Below are 17890 nucleotides of genomic sequence, written 5' to 3' on the forward strand. Positions count from 1 at the left end.
GATGATGACGGCGATGACTTGGCATCTAAATTAGCAAGATAAAACATAAAGTGATATCCAACTTAGCAATTACTTGATGGCTACCTTCAATAGGATGTAAAATGGCAGGGTTGAATTACACTTTTTTTCTAAGTTTAATGGTATATTTGAAACTTTTTTTTTTATATAGTTAAGAAGATTCATTACATGTTTTGGACAAATTTAAGGACTTATTTGACTCTTATCCATTTATTTTTTTTATGTATTACCTATCAATGCAAATTATATTGTTGATTATGGTTCACCTTGCAATGTGGATCATTGATAAATATTCAAATTTGGTATACTGAATATTCATTTTTAAAATGTGGATCATGGTTCACAATACAATAATTTCCCGGTCAATGGAGTGTTGAGCATATATATATATACTAGTATTTTGTACGCCCGATGCGCGAAAACTTATGCCTAATATTAAAATATTAATAAATAAAATAATTAAAATGTATAATTCAAATTATATATACACAAATAATATATGTATTTTATACACACATATATGATTTACCATTCATAGAAATTTAATTAAAATATAATCAACCATTAAATAGAAATTAATAATTTAAATAAAATGACAATTAAATAATAGGAAAAAGATATGATAGATATAGGTGTAGGGTAATAATGATGGAGTTAAAACTAATGGTGTTATAACGGTGTAAGGGTAGTTTTGTATAACAAGAATGTAGTAGGGACAATGTTAGGAATATATTGTAATTGTTTTGATGAACCAAAAATGTAATATTAGATCTCCAATTTTATTTTGAGTCTAGTATAGGATTACATCGAGTACGAGCCGAATCAGTTAAGCGGAAATTACAATAGTATAAATTTTTAATTTATACTTGTAAGTCATTCGCTTCCACTTTACAAATTGAGGAGAATTTGGAAGATTGATCAAGACTCGAAGACATCCCGAAGCAAGTCAACGGTTCGAATTGCAAGAATTAATTCTTTGAGAGAATTAATAAATTCGTGATGAAGATGTTGCAATTAAAAGTCAAAATTGAAGTCAATCTCGAATGGGTTCCCTCACAAAATATTTTAGAGGCTAACCCATGCAAGGAAAATATTTTTGGTGATAAGGATGACCTTGCCTCTTTAATTCATGGAGATGAGGATGACTAGCTCAAGATTAAAGAGAGGATGACTTGGCCGGAAATTAAAGATTGGAGATGAGATTGACTTGGCCGAAATTCAAAAGAGGATGACTTGAATTAAATCAAAAGAGGGATGAAGATGACTTGACCGAATTGTTCACGAATGAGCATAAGGATGACTTAGCCTTTGGAATTAATTATGAGGATAAGGATGACTTAGCTACAAGTCATTTTGGAGATGAGGCCAACTATATACATTCTTGAAAGGAGGATGAGGATGACCTACACTTAATGGTCAACCTAGTACGCCATGCATGATTTACGTGAAACCCAAATCAATAGGGGGAAGAACAAAAATCATTTTTCAGGCTAAGTTTGGCATAACCAAGAAGGAAAATAGGATGATCTATTTTTTTATTCCAGAAGGTGAATTCAAATTTATCTTGCTACAAGGAGTTGAAAATCATCATGAGAAAAGTCAGTATACTTTTCAGAGGCATCAATTATGCTCAAGCAAGAGTCACCGAACGGATATATTTTCAGAACAGCCTGACTTATGGATTATGAACAAAGTCAAGAGTTCACACTACCAAAATCAAAGATGGATGGCTACAAGTTACAAGGAAAATCATATCAGTCATTGCAGAAGAACGTTGGAGGATTATCAGAAGCAAAAATTCAAATTCATCTGACGGAGCCATCAAAGTTGACAAAGACCATCTGAAAGCATTTAATGCTCTGAAGAATTACAACGGGCAAATAGCTAATTTAGCTATATAAACCCAAGAAGACTTGATACAAAAAAGGACTAAGAAACACTGTGACGGACGTGAAAAAGAGCACAACACAGAGAAAAAATATTAGCACTGAATACACAACAAGTGATATCAGTTTTGAAAGTGCTAAGCAGTGAGCTATACACGAGAGAAATCAAGTCTTAGAAAAGAAACACTTTATTTCTTAAAAAGAAATTGTAGGAGTGTAGCTTTGTGCAAAACACTCGGGGGGAAACTAAGTGTAGTTGGGTGCAAAACACTTTGTTGATTGCTTTGTGCGAATTACTCGGAGGAGTGCAGCTTTGTGCATAACACTTGTGGAGGCTAAGTGTAGCTGGGTGCAAAACACTTGGTTGAAGGGCGTAGCTGGGTGCAAGACGCTCGTGAACGTAGCTGGGTGCAAGACGTTCGGGTTTAAGTGTTGCTGTAGCGAAAGTGCATTCGGAGTAGAGGAGTGCTAGAAGAGCACAGATTCACTATTGTATCTGGGTGATTGAAAATAGTGGAATCTCTCCTGGAGGAAGGAGAAAGTGGAGTAGGAGGATTACATCACCTCCGAACCACTATAAATCCCTGTGTCATTTACTTTATATGCTCATATATATGCTTGCATATTTATCTATTTGAGCATCACATGCATTGCATATGTTGACACATTTATTACTATATGCTTTATTGGTATACGTGACATCATTTTTGCATGCAAGACATTTTTGCATACTCAACCTCATCTTGTGAAAGTTATATTTGTTGTTATGCTACGAACCCAACTATTCACTAGTTATATCTTTTGATCTGGGTTTGATAGTTCCCACGTCCGCGTGCGAGCCAAACTTTATATACTCATTATTTGAGTTATATCTGACGTTTCTAACGTGTTGCATGTTGTGAAGCTCTTCATTTTTGTGTAACTTTGATTATAGCACTTTACCGTTTATTTATCCGCTGCGCAATTCAAGTTGAATTTATTCACTTGGATTCTTTCTGTTGAAGTGTTATAATATTTTTTTTTGAAAAGTTAGAAAAGTCTATTCNATTGTGGACCACGGTCCACGATATAATTTGCGTACAAATATAGACTAACTTCATTGTGAGAATCTGATTAACTTTCCCATAGCGGCAAGTACAAGAAGCGGAACAGAGACAGAGAGCAGAAGCAGAGCTTCATGCGGCGACAGTTTCATCATCAAACACATGTACGACCCGAACCAAGAACACACCGATATCTGCGGCCACGGTTTCAGCGGCAACTGATGCAGCACCGACATGATAACCGCCACGGAAGCTATGAACCCCGCGGAGTTTAACAGCACGAAGGGGCCGGCGAGGCTCGAATAATCCCTCGCCGTCTCACTGTCCTGGTAAACCACGCCGGCGAAGGACCACGCGGCTAAGAACGTTGCGGCCGCCGTCAGCATCGCCATGATTAGGATCGCATTTTCCTGTTTGAAGTTCACGGCGTCCCTGGATTTTACTACTCCGGAAGGGGGCCAACAGATAACCCTACCGGAACCCTCCCCCGCATTTGAACTCTGTTTTGCCGGATTGTTTATAGTAATATCTGTCAGGCCCGGAAGTGTGGGGGGAGGTGGAGTTGGAGCAATCATGCCTTTTATTGATCTCAGGAGGTTACTTGATTCAGCAGAAATTAAAACAGAAATCTGCAATCATAATTAGGGGTGTCAAACTGGGTTGAAATCCGCGAGTCAACCCTAAATCGCTCCATTGTGAGACAGATTATGGCCTAAAATCTTTTACCAGTAAAAATGCAGGCCAATCTTTGCAGATTGACGGGTTACACGAGTTAGCCCGTGCAGGCCACAGGCCAACATGCGGGCTTTCAATTAAAAAATATTAAAAAACTAAAATACTATAATAAATTTATTATTTTTAAATTTTGAAGTTGGTTCACATGGGTTTTAGAATTCTAGCCCATGGGCTTCGCGGGTCAATCTACAAAGACTCGCAAAAATTACAACTCGCAATTCAGCCTACATTGATACCCTTATTTATAAACATAATTAATTATTTTATTGGATGGTTGTCTCAAGGGTAATGTTCAACACCATGTAGCTAGGGGATTGTTGGTGGAGGTTTGAATGGTCATGTCCAGCATCAGTGGTTAGGACTTAAGAAATTATTGGGCAAGAGACATGAAAAGTCAAGTTCAACACTAAGTGGCTAAGAGAATGTTGGGTAGAGGTGGAAGGGTCAAATCCACCATTACCTTTCAAAATGTGGCCCTAGCATCTAAACAAGTATAAAAAAAAATAAAGTTGCACATTTACTAATAACATAGTGGTAAGCTATTATCCTATGACATTCCTTCATTTCCATGCATGGAACTTTGATAAAGGAAAACCATTTATACCTTGAAAACATACCTTGAGTAGTCGTTTTGTTCCACAAAGATTGTTGAGGTTGGTAAGATCATAGAATTTGCGCATTTCCTTGATGATGTTATTAACATGAACGTGTGCCACTATTGAAATCTTTAATTTCAACACACCAAAAAAAAAAACAAAATAATCTGATAATGTTTCCTAAAAATTGGAAAAAAATAAAAGTAAGAATTGCAGTTACCTGTTTTCTTGATTCGGGTTCTATGAGTTTAAGAAGCAGATTTTGTTTTTTGTCCTGAAACTGATTGCCGTCTCCTTCTTTGACTTCTCTCTTCTCTATATCAACAAGATACTCTTTGATTCTGGGAATGCTGCAACAAGTGGGAATCACAGATTTCACTGAAAGTGAAGCCAACCCTTCCATGGTGAATTAAAATGTATGGTTTGTGTGAATGTGTGTTCATAGAACTTATGATTTGTTTGGTATATATAGGTGCAATCTGACAGAGGTGTGAATAGAAAGTTTGGTGGCATTTGAAACTTTTGTGGGTGTTTCTTATGAAGATGAAAAGACTTTGCGTTTAGGAAAATATTGGGTCAAAGAAATGGTAATTGCTCAGAAATTTCATTCGAGGAAACAATTTTATAACAAATCTCGTCTGGAAAGCCTACAAAAATTATGAGGAAAATTCATAGTAAAACACAATAAAAGGATTTGGTAATTTAACCAGCTTGGGAATTTGAACCTCTTTCACATAAAAAAATCAATCTGGCCGAGATTTTGCCCATTGAGTATGGTACGAGCGCCCTCCTATACTTAGAGTTTGCTCAGGACATCTCGTGGTCTGACAAAAAAAAGGATTACGATGTTAGTTCTAATTTAGTACGTAATTTTCTTTTCTTCAGTAAATACTATAATCAAGAACTCTACTTTTATAATGTACGATAAAAAATGAAAAATAATCCTACTTTTATAATCAAAAGATGATATTATTTTAATTCTTTTTTTTTTGAGAAATATTTTAATTCTTTTTTAATTTATTTAAAATTAGGAAACATAAATAGGAAATTGTTTCTTGATAAAATCAAAGAGATAATTAGATATATTGTTCTACAGAAGAGGAATGAAAATGTGACCTTAAATTGGCATTCTCAGACTCATTCCACTTAGATGAATCCAGTGTTGTTTTCCAATGTTATTTATGTGTATATATAATGAAACCCCAACGTGACGGAAGTGTAAAGTTTTGGAAAGAAAGTGATCGAAAATTTTGTGGAAATGTTCCTTGGTAAGATAGCCATAAATGAAGGGACCACGTGACGATAAATCTCCGTTCACAAACAGAACCAAGTGTGTGTGTGTTTTTTAAACAGAACCAAGTGGGTTAGAATCAAGCGTTTACTACTCTAGCCAAAAGGTATACTTAGTAGCAAAGGCGTAACTTATTTCCTTACTTATAAGTGGTCACCACATTGTTTGAGACAAACTGAGAGTTGAACTTGACTCTTAGAAACTTTACCGATCTCCGCCTAATAATTTTTCCAGCCACCGCGTACTAGACATGGCTTAGGGGTGTAAATGAACAGAGCGACTCAAGAACCGCTCGGTCAAAGCTCGACTCGAACTCTAATATCTTAGGCTCGTGGCTCGACGAGCCGCTCACGAGCCATATATATATATATATAATATAATATAATATATATATACATATAATATTAAAATTTATAAAATTAAAATTTGAAATACTAAAAATTTAAATTCAAACAGGTTAAATTGAACTCGAATTCGAGTTTGAACTTGAATTCGAGCTTGAATTCAAGCTCAAACTCGAGCTCGAACAAACGAGCTGCTCGCGAGCAGCTCAAAAATTACCGAGCTCGAGCTCGAGTATCAATTCTCGATCTCGAGCAGGGCCTTCATTAATGAGCTCGAGCTCGAGCCACCCAAAACTCGAACTTGACTCGGCTCGTTTACAATCCTAACATGTCTCATTTAGTGGCCTGCCAAACAATGTGTATAGATCAGAAAGATTGGCAAAAGGAAACGTTGGGCAAAGAAAGTGTTACTGAGAAATTTCATAAAGGAAAACCACAGGTAAGAAATATTGTGGCAAAGACAGGGTAACTACAGAGCAATTTCATGAAGGAAACAAATTTTTAAAGTGAAAACTTTCCACTCAAGAAGGTAGAGATAGTTATGCAGTCCGTAAGTTCTGCCTCAAAATATTGAATGATGAATTACAGGCAAATTCACCATTGCCCATATAGTAGCGTGTAACATGCATGAAGTAGGTATCATTCTAATTACACAATAGTTTCATTTGACAATATTACTTTATTTTTTTGGTTTCATTTTTCACATGCATTAGTTCCATTATAACAATACTAAAGTATCATATTAATTTTACTATAGTTTCATTTGGCAATACATGTTATTGAATGAGCTCTATTTTATAGTTTTATTTTCACACACATTAATTCATTATAACAATACTAAAGTAGGTATCATGCTTACTTGTTATTCGATTGTTATCATAATATCTACTTGCCAAATTGTGAGATCTAGCTTTTAATTTTTTTAACATGTCATGTTTAACTTGCACTCTATCTATTTGACTTCCCTTTTGAACCCGAACGATATTCAGTGTGAGAATACCTTCTCATACAAACTTGCTATTAAAAACAACTTGTCAATCCTCAACAAGGAGATCCATGCAAGACCAATGAGAATCACCTCAACCATAGAATAACAAAAGTTAATTTGAGTGTTTAATATTTTATCCCATCCAAAGAATTTCAATTTCTCCAATTACTTATGTTATGTGAGATTTTCCTAGGCCTGGGCAAAACGGTTCGGGTTATTCGAACCGAACCAAACCGAATCGAAGAGGTTCGGTTCGGTTTTAAACTGAACCGAAAATCGATCGGTTCATGTTTTACAAGAAACGAACGGTTCGGTTAAAAATCGAATCGAGTCGAAAAATCGAACGGAATTTTACTTTTTTATTTTTGAAAACAACGGAATTTTACTTAAATATGAATATATATATATATATATTATATAATTAATAAATAAGTATATATATCATAAATTATATATTTATAATTTGGAATTCAATTCATTCCAGCTACTGGAATGAATTTCCAATTCTGTAAATTCGTTCTAGTAAACTGGAATGAAAATTCCAGTTCTGGAATTTTAATTCTAGTTTTATTTTTTATTTTAATTTGTTTGAATTGTTAATTTGTTATGTTGATATTTAATATTTAGATATTAGACTTTGGATTTGGGTTATGTGATGTTTCGTGCATAGTTATTACAGTGCTCTGTTAAGTCGCAGCGCTCCCGACCGCTTTGTGGCCTAGGAAATGTTGAAATTCGGGGTCTTAAACCGAACCGAATTAAATTAGAAATGAAACCGAACCATTTCAAACCGAACCGAACTCTAATGTTAAACCGAATGGTTTAATTTTTTTTAAACCGAAAAAATCGAACCGAAGACCGAAACGCCCACCCCTAGATTTTCGGATTTTGAGATCCCATTAAATTTTGTTTATTTGATTTTGTATTTAATTGTTAATCCTTTGAGAATAATTAATTCATTCGATCATTTTCTAAACAGCTTCTTAATTAAATTTAGGAATATATACAATACTATAAAATGCAAGTAAGTAGACATGTCATATGACTTGTTAATAAACACAAAGCATTCCAATTACATTATATAGCCAAAAAAAATCATCTTTATATATATTGAACATAATTTTCATCTTGAATTTTCAATATAGACATTTTATTAAATGATTTCAAGATGATAAAGAAAAACACTAACATTCATAATACAAATATAGTGGAAACAAATTTCAAAAAAAAAAAAAAATCTTGGTTATTTACAAACAGAATACAGTTACAGCTTGCAAGACTTTAGTAGCTAATTAATTTATAAGAGTTGAATGCAAACTTTTCATGCATTCCAAGGACTTAACCCTTAAGTGCTACTAAGTCCTAACACCTTTGTTGTCCTTACATGGGTACATTAGGCGTCCGACACAACCAATAACCTTTTCTATTTTTATTCTCGAAAGAGAATGGGATTAAGCCTATAAGCCAATCTAGTGTATTTCGCTCCTATTGTTAAGAATATACTCTATAAATGTGAAATTCAACAATTAGTTGAAAATAGAGCACATGTTACAATTTCATTGGTTTGAATTTCTGCACATGAAAAGCATCTTTTTCTAGCTAGGCAAGATGAAAGCAAAGACAGATTTGAAAGTCCACAAGATTCTAGCCATCAGGGCCACAACCAACAAAAGAAGAATGACAGTGAGGGTGTAGAAGCAAAACACCTGGAAGCCTGTGAAGATTTGGCCACTAGCAGTGATCACCACAAAGTGTGGAACCAGTCTCTCCAGCATCATCATGTAACTCAAAAACAAAGATAACAATACGAATAGTGAAACCACTCTAACCCCAAAAGACCACTTGCCTCTGGCCGAGCAAATCGAGAGAAATATTGATATCACGCTAAACACAAATGCCAATGTGTTGGGCATGAGAAACCAGAAGCCTTGGGGAAGCAGCCTAGGAGAGAACAAAACCTCATTGGAACTAAAGGTTGTCATCAAGTGGTGGGAGTTCTTATTAAGCGCAAATATCATGGAGGAATTATAAAGAACTGGGTAGGTAGCTCCAGCTGCGAATACCATTCCACTCAGCAACATAGATGGAGATGAAGTCATTGCCTCCTCGTTTGATGATAACCCTGACTGTGGATAGTCTGAAGCTGGCACTGGCACTGCCACGTCCATGGTTTGCTTCCCCTCATCATTTGGTATTCTTCTCTCTTGAATTCTGCAAGGGTTTAATGGCATTGCAATTCTAACCTCCTGCAAGAGCAACACCAGGAGGAGTATGTCAATCTTAACTCGAAACCGATGTGCTGACTCAATAAGTCCGAAAAATTTTAGGCTTAGCTTAGAGCTAAGAAATTTTATTCATGTCAAAAAAAAAAAAATCGAACCAATAAATTTGACAGATTGATAGGGTTAGTCCGATTGCCATCTCTAACTAGAAGTATGTATTCGTGTCAAAAAGCACACACTTGGGAATAAACCGACTGTCTTAAACCCTATTATAATCTCTAAGGGTCCATTTCGGAACTTAGAAAATATTTTCCGGAAACTAATTTTCAAAAAGATGACTTATTTTCAAAAAAAATAATATTACTCCGTATAATTTTATGGTGTTTAGGGGGAAGTTAGACAACTATCTTTTTCTGTTTGTCTGAAATTTAAAAATTAAAAAAAAAATTCTGTTTAGTTCATTTTCCTAAAAATGAACATATTATTTCTTAATAATAATAATAATAATAATAATAATATAGTGGTGTTGGGTTGGTAGCGATGGTGGTAGTAGTAGTGGTGATGGTGTGGTAGTGGTGGTGGTGGTGATGGTGTTGGTGTAGTGGTGGTATGTGGTGATGGTGATGTGGTAGTGGTGTTGATGGTATAGTAATAATAATTTGGAAATTAACTTGAAAAAAGTAGGGAGTGAAGAGAGAACGTGAAAACAAAGAATTCAAAATGTCTTCTGCCAAAAAAATTAGTAAGGTTTTTTTTTTTTTTTTAAATTTGGCATTTTCCGTTGATAATAAATATTTTCATTTGATTTTATTTTCATGAATACCTAAACACGAAAAAAAAAAAATTTTAAATGACTTTTCTAAGTCATTTTTCTAAGTTTTTAAATTCTTCCAATTGTAATCAGAACAGATAATAAATATATGAACTAAATAAGTGGAGTTATAAAGTAGAGGGCTTGATCCAAATTAATGACAAAATCTCACATAGGAGGAAATTAAACTATCCAACTCAACAAGGAGCTAAGGCTAACCTGAACAGAGTTTATTGAGGCTTCTATTTCAAAGGAAGCTTTGCTGGAGCCATTTGTTGTGTTCCGATCAAGAAGCTTGTTAGGCAAACTATTCACCACATTTAGGGAACCCATCTTTCAGCAAATGCACAGATCAGAGCAGAGTAATACTTTTCTAAGCTCTATGAGCTTTGATTTTTTGGCTTAACGTTGAAGCTATATATCGGTATATATAAAGCCGTGTTAAACCCTTCTTCCAGTGAATAAATTTGCAACTCAAAATGGGAAGATTCATGAAGGTTATTAAGAAAATCACTTACCAATGTCTAGCATTTCACCATTACTTCTAGATTGTGTGTGTGTGTATGCCTGTGTGCACGTATAGGTATGTGTGTGTATGACTGTGTAGATGTGTGGGTGAATGTATATGTGTATATATGTGTGTGTGTATGACTGTGTATATGTGTGGGTGAATGTATATGTGTATATATGTGTGCACATACATCATAAGTTTGAACTCCAAGCTTAAGGGCTCCTCACCCCATACTTTTGGATTATGTGAAGAGGAGTAAATTTTGGGATGTGCCTTCAATAATGTGAGTGCTGTATTTTCTTTTTTTAGAAATTTTATCTCGTGATTCGATCTTACGGGGCACTACACCCTTACACTTAGGCGTTCGATCACTGATCCAGGTGTAGGCGCATATATGTATGTAAGTGTGTGTGTGGGATCATGTGAGAGTTACCAAGCAGATGAAAGGTTCTCAAATGGAAACAGAAACTGAAGATAAAATTCCCAGAAAGTAAAACTAATAATTCAAGAAACTGCTTCTGAGGTGCATTCTGGTACATGGAGTAGTTTCTTTCGATTTTCCTGTTTATACCATGTAAATTGCATCTGGAATGGAAGGACTCGTCATGGGGATCATTATATCGTGGATCAGGGTCTACAGTACTGCACTATGGACCCTGGTCCGAAACGACGGCATTTAACTAAGTAGTGGGGATTTGACGCGCGACGGACACCGTTTCGTTCGTCCAATTCTCGTTATGTGTAATTCTATGTATTCTTATGTGTAATTCTATGTGTATTCATGTGTAGGGCCAGTGGTAAATATAAGTGAGGTCCTATCAAAGTATAAATAAACTATGAATTGATAAAAAATTGCAAAGCGAAAAATGCAAAAAAGCTAAAACAAATTCAAACTGTATTTATTATGAACAAAATTCTAAACATAATGCAAACTATAAATATTTTATTTAATAAATTTATCTAAACGTAACACATGTAAAACATAACCAAGGCTGGACTAGGGGCCCCCAAAATTTTGGGGCCATGTGCTGTTGCCCATCTTGCACGCCCTAAAATTTGGCACTGTTCATGTGTATTCTATTATACGTACGTTAGTAATTTCAATACCATAATTCTGTGTATTATTGGTTTCCAATACCACAATAACATTAAGTATAAAAAATTCGATCATTAATGTACAGATGTATATAAAAGAATACACATATTATTCAATAGAATACACACAATCAATAGCCTAAGTATTAGCATTACTAGTTCATGAGGTATGCTACTCGAAATCAATAATGTACAGAATTATATACCAGAATACACAGAATTTATGAATAGAATGCATAGAATTATTAACCTAAGTATTACCTCTGTTGTTTCATGAGGCATGCTATTGGAAACCAATAATGTACAGAATTACATACTAGAATACACAGAATCAATGAAAATGATACACAGAATATAAGCCTAAGTATTATCTCTTATGTTCCATGAGGTATGATATTGAAAATCAATAATGTTCAGAATTACATACTAGAATACACAGAATCAATGATTAGAAAACATAGAATGTCACAACAGAATGCACAGAACTCATATTATAAGTTAAAGCTGAACGGGAAACGGAAAAGCAGTTAATTAAAAGATTCAAAATACACAGAATCAATGAAAATGATACACAAAATATAAGCCTAAGTATTATATCTTATGTTGCAAGAGGTATGGTATTGGAAATTAATAAGGTACAAAATTACATACTAAAATATACAGAATCAATGATTAAAATGCACAGAATGTCACAACAGAATGCACGAAACTCATCTTATAAGTTAAAGATCAAACGAAAAACAAAAAAAAACCATTAATTAAGAGATCTAAAACGATATCGTTTTGGATCGAAGTGCACAATGCATGTCCACGATATAAATTGCCCCTGATGGGAGACCAGGCTAAGGCCCATGATGGTTAATAGGGGTTTTGAACTTGGACCAATAAATTTGGATCAATTAGTAAGGTAAGTGGGCAAAAGGTGGGCTTGTTAGAATATGATGTGGGGCGGATTAGTACGTAATAGGCATGGGAATAGGGAAACCATGGAATGGGACAAGTAGGGATAAAAATGATAAATTATTGTGTGAACCATGGTCCACATAGTTGTGTGGAGCATGAATACAAAGTATATTTTTAATATATTAAAAATATATTAGTTTTGTATTGAATGTACATTATTTAATATTATATGTAAAATAATGTACTTTTATTACTCAAATAATGTACATATTTACACAAATAATATATTTATAGTATATAAAAAATGTACTTTTTATTTATGAAAATATGCTAGACTGGGTCAAGCTTTGAAAAAGTAGGCAAATTATTGTGCGGGTCTTGAATATCATGTAAATTTTTAATATATTAAAAGTACATTATTTTATGTGCTTTCAATACTCAATGTACTTTACGTACACAAATAATATACTTTTAGTATATTAAACAAAAATGTACTTTTTATTTAGAGTCATTTCCATTTTTGGTCCTACTGTTATTGGGACATTGCCAATTTTAGTCCACTTCATTAATTTTTACCACGTTGCGGCCAGTCTTATTTAGTCCTTGCCATTTTTAGTCCACCGTTAAAATTTTCGTCAAATAACCATCCAAAACAGGGGTATTTTGATCTTTTCATGCTTTGATCATTTCCTTTACCCTTTGTAGTGGTTTTCCTTACTAATTTTCATCCAATGAAGAGGTCCGGCGAAAGCCACGGCTTTGTAATGTGGCTCACATGACTTTCGTTGGACCTCTTCAATGGATGATAATGTGTAAGGAAAGCCACTGCAAAGGGTCAAGGAGATGACCAAAGCATGAAAAGACCAAAAATACTCTTATTTTGGATGGCAATTTGACAAAAATTTTAACGGTGGACTAAAAATGGCAAAGACTAAATAAGACTGGCTGCAATGTGGCGAAAATTAATGAAGTGGACTAAAATTGGCAATGCCCCAATAACAGTAGGACAAAAAATGGAAATGACTCTTTTATTTATGATCTACACAACAATTTACCCTTTTTTAAATGTATATCTAATATGTATTAAAGAGACTCTGTTGTAGTCCTTAACTCTATTTAATTAAGATCTACACGTTATACGGCCGGCCTACATATTTGTTTTAAAATATTTAAATTTAATATAACAATAATAGATAGAAGAGTAATCGCAAGCCAGAATAGTTGTGCAGGTAGTGATAGAAATAAGTGTCATCAACCTCAATCGAATTTTTAAAAATATTAAAAACTAATATAAGAACTCAAGATCAATTGTTGATCAATCAAATATCCCACTCCACCGCTTCCAATACTGCTACTAAGTCAAAGATTGCCATTGGCCGGAACATTCGTACCTACACTCGGGAATTAGATTACCATCCAATGACCCGAACTTTCCTAAGTCAAAGATTGTTCCAACTGGAGAAATAATTTTCCTACTTTTTAAATTCTCAAACTTTCATAGCTACCAGACGCCTTCTAAAAACATATACGAATTAAAAAGAAAAAAAAAAGAGTAAATTCCATTTAGGGTCCTCCAAATATGGTGGTTTTGCCACATTTAGTCCTAAACTTTCAAATTGACCACTCGTAGATGGTTCTTAGACTTTCAAATGGTTACCATCAGTGGTCCAAGTTTACCACCCATGGTCCTTCAACTTTCAAATTTTGACCAGTGGTGATCCTCCCGGAAGAACCATGGGTGGTTAAGATTTGATAGATGAAAGACCATAGGTGGTTAACTTATATCACGAATTGAACAATTTAAAAGTCAAAGGACCATGAGTAATCAATTTGAAAGTTTAGGACTAAACATGGCAAAATCACTATACTCGGAGAACTCTAGATGATATTAACTCTAAAAAAAATTAGAATTAAAACTGAAAAAACAAACAAACAAACAAGGGTAACACTTGTGTGAGACCGTCTCACGAGTCTCAATCCATGAGACGGGTCGGATCTTTGATTAATGTGTCAAATATTAGATTAATGGGTCGAATCTTTGACACCAATAATCAAAGATCCGACCTATTTTCACGACTTGAGACCATAAGACGGTCTCACACAAGCTTTTGTCAACAAGGAAACAAACAAACAAAGAATTGAACAGTAAAGTTGACAAGCCCAACGCTTTTCGGTTGCAATAATAACTTCTTCTTATGAGGGTAATTCTTTGTAGGCAAATTATACTATGAATCATGGTCTACATTACAATGTAGATTATAGATAAATGTTCATTTTTAATATATTGAAGATTTATTATTTGGTATACTACCGAATAATGAACTTTCTATACAAAAAACAAAAAAACAAAAAACAAAAACAAAAACAAAAACAAAATAAAAAAAATGAACATTTAATGTATTAAAAATGACCTTTCACTATATTAAAAATGAATCTTATATTAGCAATTTATTTTGCAAGGTAAACCATGGTTCATGGTATAATGATTGTATTTTGTGATTAATGTACATTTTGCAAATAACTCTTCTATCTTGGAAAAATGTTAAGTTGCATGGGGTTCCCAACGGCCATAAGAGCAGTGATAAAACCACATAGATCAGACGTGTTGGATGTTCAGATCATGGTAAGGGTTTGTGGACGTCAAGAGGGAATTGAGATTAAAATTACACTTTGAACAATTTGTAGATGCAAAGTCCATTATTCCTCTCTTCTCAACCCTAATTCTCTATTTCTCTTTTAATTTTCCCCAATTCAACCCTAAGTTCTTTGCAATTGGTATCAGAGCCCTCCAACCCACCCTGGATGAAAGGATCAAGATGCTAGAAGCTACTGTGATTAAGCTTAACAGTAAGATCGAGACCTAGTTCCAAACCACCCAGGACTCTGTAAATGAGCTCTCCATTCAATTCGGCAGTCTGAGAGAGGAGTTGCTGCAGCTACTCCGACTGAATCAGCCAGCCCCGCCCATCGTTGGCAGCTCCCCAGGTCAATCGTCTATTCAGGGGTGGTTCCCAGGCGAGCCTAGCTTAGTTCCTGGCCGTCAGGGAGGCAGACCGGATAAGGCACCCATTCAAGGAGCTGAGCTGGAAGAGGTGGATCCGGAGGTTGAAACTCCTAGGGGCTTGGACCAGACTGAGAGGAATGTGGAATGGGCACCCCGTAGAGGTGAGAATGATGGAATCAGACAAGGAGGAAATGGACAGAACTATGATCCCCTAATGAGATACATAGGTGAATTTCCCCCTTTTGATTACACCTACCCTAGACATTGGATTTTAAGGTGTGAGAAGTTTCTTATACTCTCCCATATCCCCAGACAAGATGTGCTTAATCTATTGTATGTGTATTTGACTGGGAGGGTAGGACTATGGTTTGATAGCTATGTGCAGGGCCTGAGAGAGGGTTTCCAATGGGCTCTATTTGCAGAGGCTATGTGTAAAAGGTTTGGGAACAATGGTGAATCCTTGATGGAAGACTTTACAACTTTTAAACAATGGGGGGGAGTAGATGAATTCACTGATGAATATGAAGTATTCAAGGGCCTGCTATTGCAAGCTCACCCCTATCTCACTGAAAATTACTTTATGGAAAATTATATATCTAGATTGAAGCAGAATTTAAGGTGTTTTGTGAGAACAGCTAGGCCAAGAGGATTGGAGGAGGCCATTTGGTTTGCTACACAATATGAAAAAGGCCTAAAAGCTAATGATGGACCTAAGGCAGCCTCCTGGAACCCTAAACCCCAACTCCAACTCAAACACTTTTCCCCCTGCAAACACCCAACCAAAACCTTCACTCTCAACCCAAACCACTGTTTCAAAAGCCCTTGAGATTACCCAATTTAAGAACCAACTTAGAGAACAAATGAGGTGCTTCAAATGCTTTGAGCCTTGGCAACCAGGCCACGAATTTAAGGGTCCTACATTCAATATCATTGAGGAACAGGAAGAGTTAGAACCCTCTGAAATTCAGGAACAAAATGAGGAGGGACAAAACCTAGAAGGTGCAGAAGTTTCCTTGTGTGCTATAGTATGAGGGGAGGGTTTGAACACTATCAAGTTGCTAGGGTTGATACAAAGGCAACCTGTGGTGATTCTGGTTGATAGTGGTAGCACCCACAGTTTTTTGGATCCCAAGTTATTATGTTAGTTAAGGAGGAACCCTGAAAAAACCAAGCCCCTCATAGTCACAGTTGTTAATGGTAATACAATGGTCAGTGATTCAATCTGCCCAGCCCTCAGATGGCAGATTCAACATGAGCACTTTCTCAAGGATTTCAGACTTTTGAGGTTAGGGGGCTGTGACATGGTCCTTGGAATGGATTTGGTGGACCAATTTGCACCAATCCGACTGCATACAAGACCCCCTAGAATCTCATTTCATAAGGAAGGGAAAAAAGTGTTCCTTAAAGGGCTAACTAAGAAGGTCCTACTCAAGGCTGCTACTGATAAACAGGTTAAGAAATGGCACAAGGAAGGAGTCCAAGGCTTCCTTGTGCAGTGCACTTCATTGCCCTCCAATGTCTTGCAAAATGAACCTCTCCTAAACCAAACTACTACCCATATTGCCACCCCTGAACTTTCCCAACTCCTCACAGAATTCCAGGATGTATTCCAAGAACCCACTACACTACCACCCCAAAGAACCCTTGACTATACCATACCCTTAACCCCAGGGGCTAAACCTGTCAACATTGGGCAATATAGATATTCCTATGATCAGAAAAATACTATTGAGAAAATAGTGGAAGAAATGTTGTTAGCAGGGGTCATTGCACCTAGTTCTTCTTGTTTTGCCTCCCTAGTACTGTTGGTGCCTAAGAAAGATAACTCATGGAGGTTCTGCATAGACTATAGAGCTCTTAACAATATCACTATTAAGAACAAATTTCCTATCCCCTTGGTAGAAGATCTATTTTCTGAGCTTGCAGGTGCAGTATGTTTTTCTAAGTTAGACTTGAGATCCGGTTATCATCAAGTTAGGATGAAAGAGGGGGAAGAATTCAAGACAGCCTTTAGAACCCATCAAGGCTTATATGAATTCAAGGTTATGCCATTTGGGCTCACCAATGCTCCGGCAACTTTCCAAGCATTGATGAACCAAGTGTTCAAGCCTTTACTCAGAAAAACTGTTCTGGTGTTCTTTGATGATATCCTTATCTACAGCACAGGTGTAGAAGCCCATTGGCAGCATTTAAGAGAAGTATTGGGCATCATGAGACATCACCAGTTACTGGCCAAACTTAGCAAGTGCTCTTTTGCCCAGAACTAGATTGAATATTTGGGGCATATATTCTCACAGGAGGGGTTGCAAACAGATCCAGCTAAGTTGGAGGCTATGGCAGCTTGGCCTAAGCCCATGACTATCAAGGCATTGAGGGGATTTTTGCGTTTAGCTGGGTACTACAGGAGGTTTATCAAGGCCTATGGGATCATTAGTAAACCCCT

The 17890-nt window shown here is 35.7% G+C and overlaps 1 protein-coding gene across 1 annotated transcript; it reads right to left on the reverse strand.

The window, feature by feature from the left end:
* Nucleotides 1–2998: 2998 nt before the first annotated feature.
* LOC116023774 lies at nucleotides 2999–4687 on the reverse strand. The gene is made up of 3 exons (XM_031264783.1): nucleotides 4499–4687; nucleotides 4300–4407; nucleotides 2999–3576 (listed from the first exon to the last, which is right to left on the reverse strand). Exons 1-3 carry the CDS (start codon nucleotides 4679–4681, stop codon nucleotides 3001–3003), a joined length of 867 nt encoding a protein of 288 aa, XP_031120643.1. The 5' UTR covers nucleotides 4682–4687; the 3' UTR covers nucleotides 2999–3000.
* Between the last annotated feature and the right edge of the window lie 13203 nt (nucleotides 4688–17890).

This window comes from Ipomoea triloba, chromosome 6 (assembly GCF_003576645.1).
Source record: "Ipomoea triloba cultivar NCNSP0323 chromosome 6, ASM357664v1".
In the NCBI taxonomy this organism is placed as follows: domain Eukaryota; kingdom Viridiplantae; phylum Streptophyta; class Magnoliopsida; order Solanales; family Convolvulaceae; genus Ipomoea; species Ipomoea triloba.

Coding starts and splice junctions, on each gene's coding strand:
- LOC116023774 (XM_031264783.1), bottom strand. CDS start 4,681: ATGGAAGGGTTGGCTTCACTTTCAGTGAAATCTGTGATTCCCACTTGT. Junction 4,408..4,498: donor AACCCGAATCAAGAAAACAG/GTAACTGCAATT, acceptor TTGAAATTAAAG/ATTTCAATAGTGGCACACGT. Junction 3,577..4,299: donor GAACAAAACGACTACTCAAG/GTATGTTTTCAA, acceptor TTATGATTGCAG/ATTTCTGTTTTAATTTCTGC.